The 21,548-nt window shown below is 43.1% G+C and overlaps 1 protein-coding gene across 1 annotated transcript in view; it reads right to left on the bottom strand.

Annotated features, from left to right (window-relative positions):
- The window catches only part of TENM4 (teneurin transmembrane protein 4), a 321,343-nt gene that overhangs the window by 14,398 nt on the left and 285,397 nt on the right, over positions 1 to 21,548 (bottom strand). The window contains exons 24-27 of the mRNA XM_026034516.1: positions 13,636 to 13,808; positions 9,447 to 9,682; positions 3,432 to 3,728; positions 297 to 1,911 (exon numbers count right to left, since the gene is read on the bottom strand). Of these exons, the coding sequence (XP_025890301.1) occupies positions 297 to 1,911; positions 3,432 to 3,728; positions 9,447 to 9,682; positions 13,636 to 13,808 (2,321 nt within the window). The remainder of the gene's footprint in view (positions 1 to 296; positions 1,912 to 3,431; positions 3,729 to 9,446; positions 9,683 to 13,635; positions 13,809 to 21,548) is intronic.

Genomic DNA, 21,548 nt, shown 5'->3' with positions numbered 1-21,548 from the left:
AAAAAAAAGAAAAAATAGAGCAACTGGAAGCAGAATAAAAAGAATAAGCATTAAGAAAGAGAAAAGGAAACACTTTGGGGAACTGTAGTCTCTGTCTGCGCTAGTGAATTAAGTAATTAAGCATGTCCTGGACCATTCACTGACCCTGACGTCACCTGGGAGAGAAAAGCTTGTGCCCACTTGTTAAACACTGGAAAACCTCATGGCAATGTGGATACTGAGAGAGCAAAACCTCTTCACTGATGGTGGGCTAGAAACCAGTTTGCCGATATTGTAATTAATTTTAAAAGTCTTACCTGTCATGTAACACTTGATATCCTGAGAGCTGCTAATAGGATTGTTGTTTTTGAACATATATAGATTGAAAGGCATAATATTATTGCTGCTCAGATGCTTCCACATATCGTGGTCTGGACTTGTCCATCGACCTGCTAAAACATCATAGTCTCTCCGTCCCATGTGGATAAGCTTCGTGAGGGGGTCATACAGTCCTCCGTGGTAGCCAATGATGATCTGGAAGTTGGGATTGGTGTCCATATAGATCTCCCCATAAGCTGTGTAGAGTATCTGCTTAATCATTAAGCCGGTCCCACTGAAGACAGCCAAAGGGGTTCCAATGTTATCGCAGGCTATGTAGAATTCATCTCCACTGCTGAGCTCCATCGCAAAGAGGTGGCCTTGGAGGTCATAGTAGAGGGAGGTGATCTCGGAGCTTGAGTGATTGTATAAATGGGTGACCTTGGTTGGGTTGGTCAAGTCTGCATAGAAGAACTGCAAGTGGTGGCCGTGGCTGGTTTTGCTGGAGACTCGCCTTCCTAGGCCATCATAGCGGTATTTCACACTCCACCCACTAGCTTTGTTGTAAGCTTTGATGAGCAGGCCAGCTGAGTTGTACTCAAAAATATCACTGCCCCTTTGCTTTAGGAAGCCATCTTCATCCATTTTGTACTGCACATCTCCCAGTCTTGTAATCCTGTCTCTGAGATCATACCTGAGCGGTGTAAGGCGGGCACTATTCCCTGGACTCAACAAATGGAGATTTCCATTTAGGTCGTAGCTGTAACGCCAGAGTGGCTTGTCATTGATGGACACTGTCTGCAACTGGCCATCAGCATCATATTCATACGAATATCTAGTTGTGTTTGCATAAGGGCCAACCTTCAACTCTTTCTTAACAACTCTCCCCATGTTATCATACTGCACAGTCATCCAGTACATGAGTGACCGAAATATCTCATACTGGACCTCCTTCATCCTGCCATAGGCATCAAAATGTTTAGTGTGAGTCATGACAGCTGTGGTAATAATCTGGTTGATATCATAGTAAATGACACCAAATTTACCAAATTGCTCAGTTTTGCCTGACACATCATCATACCTGTAGAGGTCAATGGGCAAAGGTGTCTCGTTGATCACTGCTTGCATGCTCGTCACCCGAAAGCTGTTATCATAATTATAGTCAAATCGTGCATTCACCATGCCTTCCTCAGTGAAACGGAAAATCTGCCTGTCAATAAGGGGTCCTATCTGCCTGTATCTGATTGTACATGTGAACCCTTCATTCTGCAGGTTTATTGTTTTTAGCATGCCGGCAGTTTCGTCATAGGTGAAACTGATCTTTGTGGTGTCATAGAGCATCTCAGCTAACTTGGACAGCTTTCCATACTTGTAGATGACACGTCTCCCTGTCCCCAAGTACAAAGTGTGGAGGAGTTGCTCATCCTCTGTGAAATCCTGAATTACTGAGGCGTTGCCTTCTGGAGGCCGGTAGATGTTCCTGTAGTACCCAATGGAGCGAATGGTTTCCAAAGTCTGGCGGGCAACGTTGGGCATGGTCACTGATGACAAACGGTCATTCTTATCAAACTCAAAGATGTACTGCCGCTGGCTGTGAAGGAGCAGCACCATGGACTGGAGGGGAGGAAGAGAAGAACTGATTATTTTCCTCGTTTTCAGATTGGATTATTCTCAACTCTCAAAAAGACAACAGTATTTGTGAGAGCAGTTTGCAGCTACCAACTGACAGAAACAGGGGACCTGCGAAACACAGGTCACTGAGCAACAAAAGTGTGGTCAGTCACAACCTGCCCACTTGACATATTTGTTCATCTCTTCAACCACTGCTTCGCCTTCTCCTTTGTGTCTTTTCAGCATCAGCTCTTTCTGACCTGAATTTTTTGTTTGCATTGGTACAGCACTTGGCCAATCCAAAGAGCAGGACAAATGAGACAGATAATCTCTGCAGCCACAAGATTAAACAGAGAGAGGTATGCAGTTGCACAGCACATCTAGCATCCCTAAGCAGGAGCAGAGGAAAAGGCACTAAATGCTGTAAGTATGGCTTAAGTTTAGAATGGTCAGCTGTTAGAATTTATTCAGTTTTAGCCACCTCTGCCCAATTCCTCTTGCCAATAGCTTCTATGGATTAAATAAGTAAAATTCACAGAACAACTCAAACAAGCTTTGAAAAAGTGCCCCCATGACACCTTGCAATACCCAATTAACTCTGTGTGTCTGTATAGCTGCTATTACTCTCTTACTACAAACATTTCCAACATGCTTAAGTCATTTGTCCCTTTTTTTTCCTGTACAAGAATTCACTTAGATTATCTAACACAAGGTGGAAGTCAATGCTTTTTGTCTTTTAAATTCTATGCTACTTTCGCTTCCTTAAACTGCTTTAGTGATRGGCCCTATACAATACTTGGAAATTAAAAATTCCAGACTATGTATGTCACACATGGATCTATAGGACGCTGGGTAATGCAGTGATGATATGCAGAAGAGACTAAATCTCATGCCAGTCTGCAGTGTGCAAACTATAGAAAACACTGCAAAATGTTCTACAACTGCCTGTCGGTATTCATGTCTCTGAACTTGAATTTTAAAAATCATACACCCAAAGCTTCAAAGCATGAAGGTATGCATTTACTGTGACTTGTAAAGAATACTGCCCTGTAGGGAATTCTACATGCTATTTTCAGCTGTTCTCTGGTGGTTTGACAGCAAAGTTATTGTGTACATGTTAGTGTAGGCAGAATAGATCATAGAATCATAGAATGCCGAAGGTTGGAAGGGACCTCAGAGGTCATCGAGTCCAACCCCCCTGCTCACGCAGGGTCACCTAGAGCACGTGGCACAGGGTTGCATCCAAGCGGGTTTTAAAGATCTCCAAAGAAGGAGACTCCACAACCTCTCTGGGCAGCCTGTTCCAGTGCTTTGTCACCCGCACAGTGAAGAAATGCTTCCTTAAGTTCCTGTGGAAATAGATAGAGGAGGAGTATTGGATCATAAGGGCCAGTAATCAAATGATATGAAGCAATATGGAATAACATGAAGCTGCACTGAAGTCCTAGGAGGAAAGCACATTTATACTGCCGAGGGAGGTGAATTTGAAGAGTTATAATCACCCGAAAAAAGAGCTCACTGACCTTCTCCAAGTACGTGTAGCTCCATGATTTCCCATCAGCGAAGATCCTGGATACAATTCTGCCAGACTGATCATACTCCATCCTTTCTGACATTGTGCCCCTTTGAATCCCAGCAATGTGCCCTCCTGGGGAATAGGTCACGTTGACCCCATTCAGTCTGCTGCTGGGTGACCAGAGGCTGGGCCTCCCTGCCTGGTCATAGAGGATTCGGAGTGTGAACTTGCGGTGGTCATCGTAGATTTTCTCTGTTCTGGTCACACGGTCAAAATCAAGGGACAGTAGGTTCCTATTGTGAACCTAGAAGAGGGAGATGGAGAATTAGGAAGATGTAAATGCTTTAAGTTACAAGCAGTATTTCACCAAACACCTCTTTAGATCATTCTGAACAGTACACATGCGTTCATTGCCTCTGGATTAAGTTTTTCAAAGCAAAGTGTTGGCCTAACTCTCCTTCTGTTGACTTCATTAGGGAAAGAGGCATCAAAATAGCAGATACTTTTGAGAACTTTACTGTGGTTGAYGTATATATCTCAAACCTGGGTTTAGTACTACTGCAGCGAATGTTACATAGACGTAGATGAAGGTATAATGGCAAATCGCTGAATGAAATAATTGCAAAGTATTCYGCTTCTTATGCCTGGATATGCCAGTCTTTTGCTTTCACAGAATCCCAGAATGGTTAACGTTGGAAGCATCCTCTAGAGATCATCTAGTCCAACCCTCCTGCTCAAGCAGTGACACCCAGAGCATGGGGCACAGGGTGGCATCCTGGTGGGTTTGGAAGATCTCCCGAGAAGGAGACTCCACAGCCTCCCTGGGCAGCCTGTTCCAGGGTTCTGTCATCCTAACAGCAAAGAAGTTCTTCCTCACATGGAGATGGAACTTCCTGTGTTTCAGCTTATGGCCATTGCCCCTTGTCCTATTGCTGGCCTCCACTGAGAAGAGTTTGGTCCCATCCTCCCTACATTCACCCTTCAGATATTTATACGTAATAATCAGATGCCCTCTCAGCCTTCCCTTCTCCCGCCTAAACACGCCAAGCTCTGTTGTTTTCATAGATGTTAAAAAAAAAAATAAACCTTTCTGAAAAAACAAAGGTGGCTGTTGTGGCAACATAGTTGAAAAGCAAAGCTTTTTCCTAAGTTTGCTGAACACACTGCAAGCACTAGAGATGAAATCTTTCACATAAGGTGAAATACAGAGGCCTTGACCACTGTAGATGTTATAGAGAGCAGGAACTTCTCTGTGAGAGCTGGAGTTTGAGCTTCATTGTACTCGGGTTATTCTGTGTGGGGAATTACACTCTTGTTGCCTCCACTGCCCCTGCGTTTCTGGAGATCAAAGGCATCTACTTCAAAGGCAGGAGCAAAGAAATATTTTAATTCAGGGATTGTAAAGCACAGCATTACACCCAGGAACTGACAGTACAACCTGTGTTTAGCAACATGTGCAAGCAGCCTTATAAACATGACCACAGCACCCAAGGACTGTGTGCCTGGACAATAAAATAAAATAAAATAAAATAAAATAAAATAAAATAAAATAAAATAAAATAAAATAAAATAAAATAAAATAAACAAAGGATATTTTTGAGATAGGTGGTAGCACCTGAGGATGAAACAGCAAAGAAAGACAGAAAAGATGTGGCAGAGCCAGTGGAGAAGTGATATGCTGTATGCGCTGTCACCCTGGATGGCTCAGAAGAGGACTGAGGTCAGAAGAAGCAAAAACATGGCTGAGAAATATGGGACCAAGCTGAGGCTATTCATGGCCAATTGAGAAATAAGGAGTGAGGGCTAGATGATGTTATCATAAAGATGATGCAAGAGGAGGCAAGTGCAAAGATGCGTTCCAGTATGTGGATAAGAAAAGGCAGGCATGACTCAAGGAAAGAAACAGCATGGAAATGCAGATAATGCTCAAATGCACAGCAGAGTTAGAAACAAAGTGTAAATGGGTAATGAGAGAATAAAAAAAAACAGCTAAAAACCTGTTGCAACAAGCAAGCTGAGAAATAATTTTAAAAGTAGCAAAACTCTAAAATGCAAATGCACAGATGTAGCCAATAGAGCATTTTGTTGTAGGTGCTTGTTGCTATAAATACAGAAAAAGAAGCAGGCATTGTGTGAGATACAGATACACAAAAACACAAAGATATATACACATATATTTTTTTTCCAGGAAGGAATAACATGTCTGCCTTCCATCTATTCCCATGTGCTGTTCCCATAGGCTGAGCATATCCAGTCCAGCAGCTGCAGCTTCTGCTGCTGCTGGTGTCTGCCAGGAGAGCTGGAAAGAGCTCGTTCAGGACYGGGACCGTAATCCAGGCTGAATGTGGCCACTCTGCTCCCTAAGCCAAGAGCGGTGCCATTCACTGTGCTGGAAGGACCAAATAACAAGCCCCTGGATGGCTCTGAAGCTCGGCCTAAACCTCTCTGTCCCRTTACTGGTGCCCTAAGTCATTCCACCTGCCCTGCTCTCTGGCAAGGGACTTCTGCTGGGCTAGTTGGAACCAGCCTCTCTTTTCACAAGTTTTTAACGATTTGTTTTCTCCTGATCTCTCAGTGAAATCTCCCTTCTCTCTGCAGTGCTGACAGCCACCATCAAGGTGACAGGCACCGTGAACCCTGTGCTCCCAGGTAGGCTCTGAGTAGGGTCTAAATCTTTTCATCCTTGCTCAAGGACATGCCTTGAATAGGAGTGAATTTTCTGCTGAAGCAGTGACAGGGCTGCAGGCTTCAGTCCAACAAGCAAGTTTTATGGTGAGCAGCTAAATAAGGTGCCATCCTCCATCCCAGGGTCTTTATCCTGGAAAGGACTCTGAAAAGCTCCTCCAAAAGGTTTTTGCTCCTCAGAGCACTTGCCAAAACCTGTGTTCAGTGCCGGACTAAGCCAGGGTAAATTTAAACCCACAGTTCTCAGTACACTTGATCTCTTGGCCATAATATGAGAGACTAAATATAACCTCAAACTCATATATTACAACAGACCCATTTACTACCTTTGCTTGCTCTAACRCAGGCACTAGAGTAGGAAGACAAACAATCCACTTGATAGCATCTCTGATTTCTCCTTTGCCTCCTTTTGCTCTTTTAGCTTAAATTAGAATAAAACAACACACAAATGTCCCTGGTTGCTCAAGAGGTAAAAAGCATAGAAAATGAAAATTTCGCATGAATATGTTGTGGCAGCCTTCTGTAGCAGATCATGGACAGCAGTTCTGCAATGAGATCTGCCAGAGCCAATGACATCCCACTGGCAACAGCAGCCTTCAAAGGTGGAAATTCCCCAGTGGATTCCTACCGTTACTGGGATGGGCATATCCAGTCCTCGACTACTTACAAATTCAGGAGATGAGGCTGAAATGTCCTCATTAGCCAACCACCAGGAATGGCTAGAGGTATATACCAGGAGATCTCTCCAATCATAGAATCATAGGATCACAGAATCATTACAGTTGGAAAAGACGTTCAAGATCATCAAGCCCAACTATTAACCTATCATCACCACTGTGCATGGTACTAAACCATGCTCCTCATTTACACATTTCTTGAAATGCTGCTGTTCTGGGGAGCAGTTGGGGCAACAACTATTAATACCACTCTTGACCACTGAAGTCAAGGCAAAAAAGAAGCTAATTACGAGAGGAGCTTCCAGGGCTAAATAAATAAAATGGYTGAGCCAGCAGCTCTGTCTCTGTCAATTGTGCTGCTTGTTCCACAGATTATTTTACATCGTCCTTTATTGAAAAAATCATGTCTTTAAAAAAAAAAAAGAAAGAAAGAAAGAAAAAAAGGAGCGTTGCTCTTTGGAGTAGAGTCTGTCTCATGTTTTCAGTGTGGATGGAGCCTGTGTGTGGTACTTGCCCATGACAGGCTGCCAATACACAGATGTSTCTCTGCTGGGTGGATCAGAGCATCACAACTTTTACCAGGGTTGTGAGGACAGGAGAAGGGAAAAGGGCTGCTTTAACATATTTGTGTTGGTTTCTTGCTACAGTTGCTCCTTTCCTGTTGTCCATGCAGAAATCCCTGCCTCATGCCTTAGCCCCACTATAAATAAATGCATGCTGATGACCAAACCCTCTCCCCCTTGCAGCACGCGCCTTTGCTGCTGTCTCAAACTGGCAGTGGGTGAGGCAGGAGGGAATCTGTCGATACACTCACATATGGCAGAAAATAACCAAGTTTTCCAAAATGAACAAAATCATGCTCAGCTGAATGTCTCTAAGCTTTCTCCTTGTTAGGGAAAGTGATAATTACCGGTACGAGGGGATAGGAGATGATAATACATGCAGAATATATTAAATACAGGGCAATCCCCAGGGAGGCAATTAGCACCTTGTAGTTTTGCATCTGTGGGGTGCAGATGCTGCTGCACAGGTACAGAAAGGCAGCCTAAAGTGTACTTCTTGTACAAACTCAACCACTTTCAATCACAGAATGGTGCCATAGCCGAGCCCTTCAATAATGTAAGATACTCCTCTACTTCACTAGAAGCAGGGACGGGCCAGTAGAGACTCAAAATGTGAATAAATGCCAGCACATTTACAGGAATATCAGTAACCACCCAGAAAAAATCATTCTGCAAGTGCTTTTCTAAATGCAGCACAATATGAAACAAAGGCATATTCTGTGTTTGAGAGAATCTTCCGTGAAGATTTTGGAAGATAAAGCTGGCTTGGGCAGCTGAGCTGTAGCTAAAAGAGTGGGAACTGCTTTGAACACCAAATAGCTGTGAGACAGCTGCAGATTTCAGAAGCCTTTCGGAGACAGACTTGTCTGGTAATTTTATTGGTTATTAAAATAGAAAGCAAAATCCAAAAACTGAGCAAGAAAGTTGATGTCAGATGATCTTTAGGCATACAACAGTTCTCACTGAAGGAGCCGCTTCCACCTTCACTACKGCTTGCACAGGGGTGCTCCTGATTACAGTGAAKAAATAAATAAATAAAAATAAAAGCAAGTGTGTGAGGTCATGTATTCAAGGGGGCAGCCGCAGCTGATGGCTGGGGGAGGGAGAAAAACAGTATTTGGCAAGTGTGAGTAAAGACAGGGAAAATTTGCACCAAGGACTGAGAAACAGATATTCTAAAACCTATGCATTAATATTTACAGCTTAAGGGGGAATAAGTAATTCCAGCCATTACGCTATGGTGGCATTATACAGTATTAAGCGTTTTTCTCCGAGGGTGTGAACTTGCCAGGTGCTGAGAAGGCTCCCAGAAGGTGCTGCCAAGCCTGCAACGCTGCGAGTGGCAAGGTGCAGCATGACTGTGCAGCATGGGCTGCAATCGCACGTCGCCAGCCTTGCCAGCTGTTAGCAGAAGAATTAGGGGCTTATTGAGCAAGAGCTTTAAGCAGCCCTGACAAGCCCGCAGTGCACTGTGTGGAACAATGTTTTCAAAACACATCAGTCTGGASAGTCGGAAGGAGCACACGTCTCTGGAGGAGAGGGTACCACCAGGCTGTAGCTACTTTGAACATTTCACTTTGGAGAAGCACTGCAATCCCAGTGCAATGCCCTGCAATCCCAGGGTCCTCCACATGAGCAAGTTTAAGGAATCCACTGATTTTTTTTTCTGAATCTGCTCAAAAAACACTAACTTGCTGTGCTCAAGTGTGTATTATTACCAGCAGAGCAGGTACATGATGCCTGCTCTAAATGGAACATTTGCTTTATGATTATGTTCTTCCCTTCCATGCTTAAGCAACCTGACGTGATGGTTAAATCTGCAGTGTCTAGCAGGAGGTCATGCGTTGACAAGCACAGAGAGGACTCACAAGAGAATCATCAACACTTTGTGACGGCTGAGAGCACCAGCACAGAAGGAGATACAAGGATATCTTTGAGTCATACGGGATGTGTCAACGGGAATAAAGAATCACTGCTCCATGCTGCAGCCTCATCTCTATTCCAGCTTTCATAAACAAGCTCCATCCCTTTCTGTCATGAGAGGGGGACTGGTAAAACAGGAGATGGAGTCCCAGAGTCCTCACACGTCTCACTTACCCTTAGCCGACGTCCAAAGACAGTGACCTGYCCCCTTGCTTGCTCCTTCCTCTGTCTCCACTCCACCAGGTTGAGGCCGTTGTCGATGGGCAGAGTCACATTCCTCTTCCCCACGGTGGGGTTAACAGTGCCCGCCAGCAGATGTGGCTCTGTCTGCAGGGCCACCTCCATGCCATTGGCGAGCATCAGTCTGAGAGAGCCATCAGCACCAATGTAGTAGCTGTTTCGGACTTGGTCTGAAGACAGAAGATATATATATATATATATATATATATATTTTTTTTTTTAATGTCCAGTGATACAACTCCAGCCTTTCTCTTTTTCCTTCACTCCGGCTTCTGACAACACTTTGGATGGTTATAACCAAATGCATTTGGTTTCACTTTCACATGGAGTGAAACATTTCCTCGGTGAAAGTCATAGTGGACAATCTCCTTTTCAGTGTGATAAGAGTTTCATTTTCTGTCTCTAAAACTACTGCAAAAAATAATCTTACATAGGCTTAAGAAAGCTCCAGTTACAAGAGCTTTGTAATAGCTGAGCAAAGTACAGGGGTCCAAACCTCTTCTTTTAGGCTAGGATAAAGGCCTTCATTAAGAGACTAGGTGGTGAGATAGTTATGCTAAATCATTTTGAAGACTTTTCCACATATCTGTAACTGAAAGATTCCAATCTTCTTGCAATTCATGATCAAGCAGGGCCACCTACTTCTCTCAGCTTATTCAGTGTCTCTCAAGTGACAGGAAATTGCACAGTGAGTTAATGCTAACCAGTTCCCCAAACAAAAGCCAGTCTCACTTGGGAAAGCTTTCAGGAAGCCACTGAAGACTGTACTTTTAGAGAGACAGCTCCAGAGGCATCCACACGTCTCCACACATCTGGCTTCTGCTAGCTCCTGAAAGATTGGCAGGTCCTGAGGCCAGAATTTGGGAGTTCAAGAATGGAAAGGAGTGGAACAATATTCCTTCCACATCTTTCAGGAACTAGACAGGCTGAAACTTTGTCCTTTAAAATTCCATCTGTCATTTCTGGACACATCTGCAGAGAAGAGCTTATAAAAGCTAAGAAAACATGAGGTTTGTTAAGTGTAGAATGCCTTTAAAAGCGCATTATTCTAAGATTCCRTTATCCAGTTCCAGTTCCCATATTTCAGTTCCTTAAAAACTGGAAATCATCACCATTTCTGTCTCCCAGGCCACCACAAATATCTAATTGTGAGTAAAAACACTCATTAAAAAAATCAGTCAACTATTTTTCCATTCTGAGGCAAGTTTGGTTTTCTTCATTAGTTCTTCTGCCATAGTGGAGCAGGAAATGAGGTCACACAAAAATTACCGCCTTTCATCTGGCTGAAACAGATCAGTAAAGAGCCCAGACTGGGAAAGGAAACCTGATACCACTTGGTCTCCTTTTTTGAGCCTGAATGTGCTCCCTTTGTAGCCAACAAGGGTCTTGCCACATTGACCTCAGAAAGACCACAGTTCAGCTTACGTTAACCTAGTGATGATGTTAAACTATTACTGCTATAACATTGGATCTTACCACTGCAAATATACAGTGATCCATAATGCAGACCAAATATACTTTGACTATACCATTGACTACTGAAGTCAATGGTCTTGTACCACAGGCTTCAGCAGGATCAAGACCATAGACACTGTGGAATCTGAGATGCTGAGGTATTGAGATGCCTGTTAATTGTGTAGACTCCTAAATCTGATCTATAGGAATAAGCAACCTCCTAGAAATGTCTTCTTCAAAGGGACTTTTGGATGTCCTGCTTAAGCTGTGTGTCACTGCTAATGAGATGCTCAGAGCTCCTGCTTAGGTAGCACCTTGAGGTGTCATCTCTTTCTCACCACCTTGAAGGCACTTCCTGAGCATCCCTAACTCTGATGGAATAGAAAGTGTATGTATTTACAAAGGTGCGTGTTTTGACAGCCTTAACACTCACCTCAGATAAGAGCGGGAGATTTTCAAAACTTTGTACAGTACTTAATTCTAGTTTGAGGGTTTTAGGGCAGGGAGATGCCCTAAAGCATCTGCACAACAAGACTGCAGAGTATCCTATCCACTGCATAGAGAGCTGCTTTCCTCAGGACAGAAAATCCCAGTAGGGTATCTATGGATAAGAGGTGTTCTCAGAAGACTACAGCTAATAACTTCTGAGTGTCTAAGCTCTAACTCCTACCAAAACCAATAGGGATTTAGGCATTTAAATAGCTTTTTTTTTTTTTTTTTTTTTCCAGATCTGTTTCTGGTTTCTGTGTGGAACCATAAAAAAACACCTTCTCACACTGACTGCAGCCAAAGCTTGTTCACAGTGTGATCCAGGTTTCTTGAAAGGTTCACGAAGGATTTGGGAAAGCTAGCCAGAACTGTGAGCTCATAATGAAAAGCTGCACCAACAGCTTTCATGTAAAGGAAATCTGCAATACGCATTTTCTCTGGAGAATGACCAAGAGGGCAAGACAAGTAACCTTTAGAATAGTTCCAGCCTCCTCCAGTGGGGAAGCACTCAGAAGGCAAATTATATTTCAACTGTGCTCAATTGATCCCTGGGCAACTCCAGTGGTGCTGGTTTCAATTGCTATAGTGATGCCATGAACAAACAACTGCCTCCATGTGGGAATTTGCTGCTCCTAATGCTTGTGAGAAACCCACCTTCAGCAGGTTCCAGGCCACCCCTACTAGAACATTATCCAGATCTTCATTTTAAGACAAGTATGCTTTTAAGACCCAAATACTTCCATAATTTTATACTTCTGAAGGTGGCCAAATTGTTTGTAATACTGTGTGTCCTAAAGGCAACAGTGGCCCTGTGCTGGAGGGCAGTACAATGAGATAATTGACCGTGGTACAATTATGTAATGGTGCCTTCAGCTCTGGATGTATAAATCACATCACAGTCAATTATCTCACTAAAGAGCCCCCAACAGCGGGTTCTATTGCTTAATTAGGCTCTTGCGGTGAAGCCAAGCTCGTGTCTGTGCAGTTGCCAGACATCTTAACGTGAGTGAATTTGAGATGGGGTAGGGTGGGTTGAATCTGCTTGGCATTCAGAAGGAAAGCAAAAAATATTCATTCCTACTGCGGGAATACTCAGCATGGTTTGAAGGGGCTGGTTCCCTCTCAGCTCCCTCTCCAGAGGCAGAAAAGCAGTGTTGAGGCATAGTAGGCACTTTTTTGTGTGTGTGTGAAATGCTGTCCTTGGTATAGAGCGGGGAAGGGAAATGGGTGTCTCAGAGATGTGGAAGCAAATGTTGGTCTCATCGAGGCATTTTATTCCTCAAAAGCAAAGTAAAGTTTGACACTCTAATGCTATCAAGTACAGAAGAACAGCGAGGGAGAGTTAGGGAGAAGAACGAAGAGTTTGTCTGTTCTTTTCCTCCAATCAGGCTCCAGGAACAGAAGTGACGGCACACACGACCCAAAGGACACTCTAACCTGGAGATCCAGATTGGTACGTTATGTGCACTATAACTTCTGTCTCTGACAGTATGTCAACAGTTTTTCCCCTCACTTATTCTTTTCTTCCTTTTCCACTTCAGCACTTTTCTTTCACCGTGTCAGKGCAGTTGTTAGGCCACCTTCCCTTCCCTGCCAGAAGTGCTCATTTACAAGAGCGACGGAACCATCCCACCAGTCCCACCTGGCTGCTCACTTTGCCTTTATCCTTTGTGCCACTTCACACCACCCCTTCAAACGCTGGCCTTTTGAGGACAGCGATGGTCATTTGTCTGGATGCTGCCAGCATGTGAATGTTTGAACAACCGGTGAACAAAGAATCACAAAGGTCTCTGGTAAGCAGCTGGAAGCCCATTCCAGTAGGAGAGTAACTCCTTATGTTGGAATCCATTAAGAGAGGGAAGCAAAAGGGTCAGCTGGAAGTGCAGTTAAGATTTATGCAACGCTTTTTGTTATAACAATAACGGTAATGATGATGGGGGACTGTACTGTGTGAGGGCCACGCAGCAAGGGAAGTGGCTGAGAATGAAGCAGAAAACAGCTGCAGAACAACTGCTGAGCTGGGGGATGAGGCCACCAGGTGTGAGCGTGCCTGTGTACTAGCATGTGGGGAGCACTGAGGATGCAGGTGACTTTTTGCTGCTGGGATTAGCAAGATGATGTCTGTCTCCTGATGGAAAATTCCGCATGTGCAGCTGGGCTCTACAGTGGTCCGACTCACCTTGTAGCAGGGTGTAGAAGGCTCCTGATGCTGACAAGTTGGTGGTGATGGTAACATCGTCCTTGCTGGAGGTTTCTACCTGGACATGCACAGAGCTGTCGGTGTCACTGCGGAAGCTGCTCACTTGGCCGGTTGGGAAAGTCACGTTGGTCAGACGGCCAAAGCTGTCGTATCTGAAAGGGTAGAGTGAAGTCAACAGCATGAGTAGAGGACTGAAGTACTGGGACTGTCTTGTAAAGCAGAGACTGCCTCAGAAGTCTTCACCTAGACTTTACCCCYCAAAAAACCTACTGTCAGGCAGGACTGCCTTAACCTTTTGGGCTTTATGAGAAGAGCAGGGTTTGGCTGCTCTTCTCAGAGAAGGAAAGCATTTGAACAACAAAAAAAATGACTACATTAATGTTAGCCTGTATTTTAAAAACATCTTTCTCATATTTATCACCTGTTTTGTGCTTCTTTACAATGGTGTACCTTTATTTCCTGTTTATTGTGACTTAMTCTGAACATCTTGTCTAGCAGAACAAGTTGTTTCTGAGGGCCACCAAGAAATTGTTTTGGCTGGTTGTGTCCTGAGCTCTTTAACATTTTTTTTCTGTTTGTTTTGTTTTGTTTTGATTTGTTTTATTTTTAAAAGCAAATGTTAAGGTCAAGGAAAGGACCTGCTACCTCGTGTAGAGAGCTGTCTGTTATGAATAAGGAGTAGAGACCTGAGCATAACTGGGACACCAGTATCTCCTTTCTACTCTACTAAGGCCATTTGGAAGGATTGATTTAAGAGTATAAAAAATCTACTGATTCATTGTCTTTTCCACTGAAAGAGTCAATCTAAGTGCCATCTGGGATGGTTTCTGTGATATGGACACTACACATTCTGTGATATTTCTACTAGGACCCAGACGAAATAAACTGTGTATATGCAGGTCACACAGCAGTTAATGAACTGGGAGGGTTCCTTTTTCAATAAAAAGGGGAAGCAAAAACCTGTTCCTAGAGGTCTCCTGAGTAGACTAGAAGTTGTTACTCATGTTGAAATTTTCTCAGGATTAGGAAGAAATAAAGGAGGACAGATTCACCACACCACCTCCCACCTGAAATACTGCAAAAGAGGTACCCTTAGGACACACACTGAGCTAAAAGCAGAGGGCTGCCAAGAGAATATTTTAGAAGTGAGGACAGGTTTTCCAGGAGGAGTGTTCCCTAGTGTAGACTGAAAGTTGTACTTGGGCTCATCACCAAAGAGCTGATGGGTTTTCTAGAAGATGGGTCCTCAAGGAAAGGTTAAATAAGTACTCAGAGAGAAACAGTAAAAAGAATCCTTCTACCAGTAAAAATCATTAGTGATAAATGTTTGACTTTTTCAAGTTCTGGCGACAAGGAAACATGTCATTTGGGGCAAAGCTTAACGGTGGGTGAGCAGAGGACTCATTTCCTTGCAATACTCATGGGTGAGTCTTTAATGGAGCACAGTGTCTTGCTAAGGGCACCACTCTTCAGAATGATGAAAGAGTATAAATGATATGTTAAGGATAAGGAGCTTAAAAAACATGACCTAAGAGGCAAAAATAGAAAACTGAAAGCTACTTCAGAAGAAAGGAAACAAAGAAGAGCGAATAGACCACCATGACAACACTTGTTCTAAAGACGACTATAAGAAGTGACAAAAAGAAAACAGCTAATTTGAAGCAATGTAAGTCTTTCTTATTTTTTTCTTTTTCCCCAGGTTTGGAAATCATTTTCTAAGTCTAAGGTTGCTTAAACAGAGGAACAGGTTATCAGATGGAGCACTGGAAACATCTTCGTTGGATGCTTTTAAGAACAGTTGAGAACAAGAGGATTTCAATGCAGCTGATTTGTTTTCAGGGTTGCTTTTAAACAGATCCTATATCCTCTAACAACAACAACAGCAAAAAACTTGGAAAAGTGCTCCAGATTTGCTACCCAAGAGAGACGCAGGAGAAGGCTCTGAACTGGCTCTACGCTATACAGAAWATCAGACTTGACTATTCTCTTTTCTTCAGATTTGTACACTGTGCTGGTACTTCCTTTTTGACAATAGACTGATRGCGAATTATTGCGAGGATGGGTTGGTTAAAAAGGTGATTTATGCCCGAGTTTAATATTTAGTATAAAATGATTGAACAGATGAGCTTATTAGAAGTCCTTCCAGTCTTTGTGTTTTGAGATAGGCATGAGAGGCTCTTCTTTCCCACTGGGCAGAGGCTGAGGAAGGGTAGAAGAAATCATTTGGTCCACCACAGTGTCAGCCTATCAGTCATGGAATTATCCATGCAAGGAGGATTGAGGACTTGCCCTTTCCCTTCAAGATCTTGGTGATTAATCAGCTACTTGTGAAGTGAAAAAGAAGGAAGAAAAGAAAAACAAAAAAAAAGAATAAAATCAGGACTGCATTGCAGGAGCTTGACAGAGATCAGTTAGACCTTTTCCAAGTGACTATMAGCACACAGTTTGGATCTACATTGGATCTTCTTGCAAGAGACAGAACTGAASTGCTCTCAGTACTTTGATGAGTGTTTTGCTTTTGTTCAGTGTCTGTGACTGCTCTGTTTGCACTAAGACAGGAAGCATTTTGATTTTACTTTCTGCACGGGCATCTACATGTCTTCCAAAATATGTRTCTCCAATCAAAAACATCATAGGAGATATCTTTATCCCATCTCCTGAGACAGGACACAAGGGACAYGATGATTTAGTCTTTCCTGTGAACCGAGGGAACATTGTTACCCCTAAAGGTATGTTGTATAATATCACAAATTCTTTCTACGGTGACATCAACAGTCCTATATATAAAGCACAGTAAACTGTAGGGGTAGACTCAGATCACAAATGTTTAAAACTTTATGAAACATGGGATCTGCATTTAGCACCTCTGATTTGGTGGTATTAGCAACTTTAAGTGAAGGATTCTGCTACATAGATATTTATATAAAAATAGAGAAGCTCTAGAGATTACTGAGGGAAAGGTACTGATGATGATTGAGCCTGACTGACCTTCTAAATGACAGCACAAATCTTGACAAGTTGAAGTCCGGGAGGTGACTTTGGTGTAGTATGAACACGAGTACAAAGAGTCAGGTCCAGGGATTAGAGGAAGAAGGAAAGCAAAAGCCACAATGAGGACAGAGAGTGTGATGGACAGGTAGCTGCTATTTCATTCCGGTGCTGAGTAAATGTCTCCTGAGTCATTTGATTTATCCTAATTAAATGACACTCAGCACCATGCTGAGGGTCAGCACAAAACCTGTGCTCCCTAAGTTCAAGGTACGTGCTCCAGATGGAGCCTTACAAACCCTGGAGACAACTGTTTTAACATAGTCCTAAACAGCAGTAGACACCCAKCTCCTTAGACTCAACGCTCAACGTGATCCCATCCCATCCCCATGTAGAGATCTAGCATCTCTACAGCATCCCCATAGATGGTCCTCCAGCCCTCAGTCATCCTCTCAACAGCTGATAAACTTCCCTGCAACATCCCTCAATCCCACTCCTGGCAACCTCTGGTTCTCTCCATCAAGCCCTGGGCACCTCCTTATGTTTATCCTGGTGGCTTCTTGGAGCTACCCAGCTCACATGGTATTTAGGGGATCTGGCGCTACCATGCTAACATAACTTTATAGTCTCTCACTTCTCAACAACCCTGGAAGCTGATTTTCTGTGCTTCCACAATAGCAGGAGAAGGGGCAAATATACCAATAACCTCTAACAAAGCAAACTGGCTTAGAACAGCGCAAAAAGACCAAGGAACTGCATGACATGACAGTGCCTAGAACTGTCTGCATACATTTTTCTTTTCAAGTCAGGCTGAGAACAAAAAAAAAAAAAAAAAAAAACTAATCTAAACTGTTATATTTTTTACTGCTTTACTCAGGGAGAATTTCACCATGAGCAAAGGCTGCAATTTGGGATGTAGGGTCCCAAGAAGCAAGGCTCGTTGGGGCCAGGACAGTCTGGAATGAATGCTGTGCAAGGGATCAGTTTGAGATGTCTGCACATGTATGTTACAGTTTTGGCACCTCCTTAGCCACCAAATGAGCCTCAAAAGTCAGAAGCAACCTGGACCATCTGTGTTTTCTGTATTGGATGGGGCTGCAGCACCTCTGCTGAGGAGCAAAGCAGGGGCTCTCCAAGCACTCGCTTTGGGGGTGGCAGAATGTGAGAGAGAAGCACAACTAGACTGCTAACATTTTTATTATTTGTTTTAATTAGGAGCAGATGAAGTGTAAAACACTCACATCCAGACACTCACATCCAGACAAAAACTCCTTTTAGTGCTGGGTTGGCAATGCAAAGGGAGGTGCAGGAAGGTAGTTAAGCACAGACACACACAGCACTTTCCTCTTTGCAGACATTTTATTTTATTTTATTTTATTTTATTTTATTTTATTTTATTTTATTTTATTTTATTTTATTTTATTTTATTTTATTTTATTTTATTTTATTTTNATTTTATTTTATTTTATTTTATTTTATTTTATTTTATTTTATTTTATTTTATTTTATTTTATTTTATTTTATTTTATTTTATTTTATTTTATTTTTACTGAGGACAGGAGCGTTTTTCCTTTTTACCTCGAACTGGAGCATATAGCATGTGTACATGATGTCACCTATCACCTCCCCATGGCCTCCCAGGACACAACAGCTTGAAGGCTTCCACCTTTCGTACGGTACAGATAATGTCTTCAACAAATTAAACCATCGACAGGGGTGTGTAGGCTCCTTCCACTCCTGCTTTCAGCCCCATAAAGGCAYTTAGATGACAAATCCTCCGCTTGGAGAGGAGGCCAAGCGACTGGTTCTTACGTAGCTGCAGGTGCGCCCGGGTATTTGCAGTAAGATAAATCTCTCCTCGTCAACTCATTTCACAGCTAAGCYGCCTAGGCCTGTTTCCATAGCCTAAGGATTTAGCGGTGGGCTAGTTTTCATCATAAGCTAAGACTTCTGTGTGCTCCAAATGCTCCRAAAGCTGCAGAATTAAGGAAATACTGAACCATGGGAATGTGCACAGCAGCCACTGCGAGCAATGAATTCATCACCTGCTAACACAGCTGCTGCCTCCCATTCAAACCTGCTGCAGAGACTTGGCATTTACGATTACAGTGACAATTATTWGGCCAGCAAAGGAAGCTGTTGCCATCCATTCCCAATTGGAAATGTATTTAGCTAAGGTTCAATGCACAGAATTAAAATGGTATTTGGTGCTTATGAGGCCTAATTGTTAGCTTGTAAACATTCAGCGCTTTCATTTATCACATTACCATTGTGTAGAGACTTGGGCCTTGGGAATTAAAAAGARCATCCTAAGCAGCATCTATTCAGAAATCAATTCCTTGCCTGACTCCCTGGGTTTCCTCATTTTACCTTATTCGCATTTCATCAGTCTGTTAAAAGTACAAGTCAAATAGATGGGGGGAAAAAAAGATCACTGTAATAATATTGCATTTAGTGCCAGCATGTCCTAATCTACTGTGTGTGGTTATACACTCCAGCACTCACCACCACTGAATGAGCTTGTCCCTTCACATTTTTTTTTCACAACATTAAAAACGGTAAAATTAAAAAGCAGAACTACTCTTGTATATTTGAAGGAGAGTGCTTTCCCTAATCCAGTACACAGCCACAGTTTGCAGAATTTCCTGAGTGTCCAAATGAGAAAAGGAAGATCTTTCTCTCTCTAGCTGTTTTTATGATCCTCACAATTCCCTTGATTCTCACCTAAACTCTGATACCAGACTTTTCAGGCCAAGGCAACGGCTCAAAATATGACCTCACAACTTAGTGAGAGTGCTGGAGGAGTGTTATTTCATCTGGGCAATTACTGGAGTTACTGTAACTTTTTCAGAGGAATGCTTGGACACCTAATTATATCAACATGGAGAAAGTGTGAAGCAAAGAGGTGGCACCCTCATAAAAGAGGTAGAAGAGGAGGGAGAGGAAAGGCCAGAGGTGGGGTTCATTTCTCATGCAGCAGTCTGCTGCAAGAGCAGAAAAAGACTGTTGCTTGAGCTACTCTGAACCAAGGACTCCACCGAATCCCATAAAACTCAGTGCTATGATCCTTGATACTAGCTGATGATAAAGACATAATGTTAAGGCAGTAAGCTGGCTTTTCTCTGAGTCAAGGGGTTCTGCTCCTATGAAGGTAATGAGTCTTACTTATTACTCTTTTTGACTATTAGAGAAGAAATTGCACAGCCGTTCTGCATCTACATAGTGTCTGCATTTAACTGTGAGGTAGGTGTTGATCACAATTCCTTTCCCAGGACTGTTCCCCAAGTCACCCAGATGAGGATGTTGACTGGGACACTGACCACTGCTGCTATTGAGTGGTGGGACCTCTGCTAAGTCTACTGGAAAGCAATCATTGGGAAGCAACTGAAGGCCCTCTTATGTTTTCAGTCCATCTGGCTCCTACGTTCCCCTGGTTACAGCATTCGAGGTTTGACAGAGTCTGGTTCTCCACAAAAGAGCATTCTACATTATGGGTCAAAGCTCTCCTCAACCCATATCTGAAAAGCTGTCTCCATACTACACTTCACCCTCCTGTCATCCATGAGACATTTCTTGGCTAGTCCATGAAAAACTTTTGAATTCCTGAGCTTGACTGCAGCGATGTGCAGATACTTACATTTGTATCTGAAGAGGTGACCTTCAGAAATAATTGGGCATACAAAGGACTAAAGCAAAAGAGCCTCATATGGGCTAACTAATGCTTAAAAGGTTTGACTTTGGCTCTGAGGCACRCTGAGATAAAGCACAGTGCTACCATCTCCAATTGCTAATCAAGATAATTGCCATATTCTTGATTTAAACAAATACATCAATAAGAAATCCTTGATTCTGAAATAGAGACGAACAGCAGCTGYTAACAAACTATGCAAAGGCTGGTAGCAATTCTTGTAGGTCAAGCAGAAAAGCAAAAACAACAAAGACCCAAGTAGTCACACAGCATCCTTTGTCTGGTTTGAGGAGTCGAACAAAAAGAAATTGTTACCCTGACAGAGTTTCCAGATCAACTTCCTTTGTAGCTGATTATCACTGCCACAAGTTCAATGGGAACGCAAGCCTTTAATCCAGTTATTGGACAAACCGAGCTGTTGCAATTGCATTAATTGGCAGTGAATGTCAAGCCCTGTGCAGAGGCAGAGACTGTCGACGTAATCTTAAAACCCTGAAAAAAGTCCTAGATAGGTCTTTGGGGACAGGCTAATTACTGCTAAGTTTCACCTCAGAACAAGGGGAAACTACTTGCCATTAGATTGTAAATCTCACTCTGGAAAGCTAGATTGTTACAAGAGGCTTTGGTGCAGGAGGTGCAAAACTAGAGCTGTGAGCAAGTCTGCCACGCTCTGAAGAGAGGCCCCTCACCTCTCCTGATAGATGGTCCATGTCCAAGATGGTCCCATGTCCTAGCCCAACCTGAACCCAGGCAGGACCTTCCCTGGGCTACCCTGGATACCGACGTTCAGAACTGAGTCAGTCTTGACTCCTTCTCCAAAGCATCACAACCAGCGTTTTTGTATCTCAGGGGTCTTTGCGGCTTTATGATAAAGACTGAGATTTGYCCTAGTATGAGAAACAGCACATGGAGAACCAGACACCTGTGCAGGTAACATAGGAGGAACATTTAAGACTCGTTTGGTCTTGGTGAGTTAGTCCTCTCTGGCCACTGCTCCCAAGAAACATGGCCATATGTACAGATCTGGATGCACTCAAACATCCCTTTTCAAATCTGTGTTTTTTCAGCAGCAATACACTTTCACAAATTTTTCCTTCCTTCCTTCCTTCCTTCCTTCCTTCCCTTCCTTCCTTCCTTCCTTCCTTCCTTCCTTCCTTCCTTCCTTCCTTCCTTCCTTCCTTCCTTCCTTCCTTCCTTCCTTCCTTCCTTCCTTCCT

The sequence above is a fragment of the Nothoprocta perdicaria genome, unplaced genomic scaffold (assembly GCF_003342845.1).
Source record: "Nothoprocta perdicaria isolate Ctin4 unplaced genomic scaffold, notPer1 scaffold_146, whole genome shotgun sequence".
Classification (NCBI taxonomy): domain Eukaryota; kingdom Metazoa; phylum Chordata; class Aves; order Tinamiformes; family Tinamidae; genus Nothoprocta; species Nothoprocta perdicaria.
The sequence above is the reverse complement of the archived record's forward strand: the minus strand, read 5'-3'. Positions and strand labels throughout refer to the sequence as shown.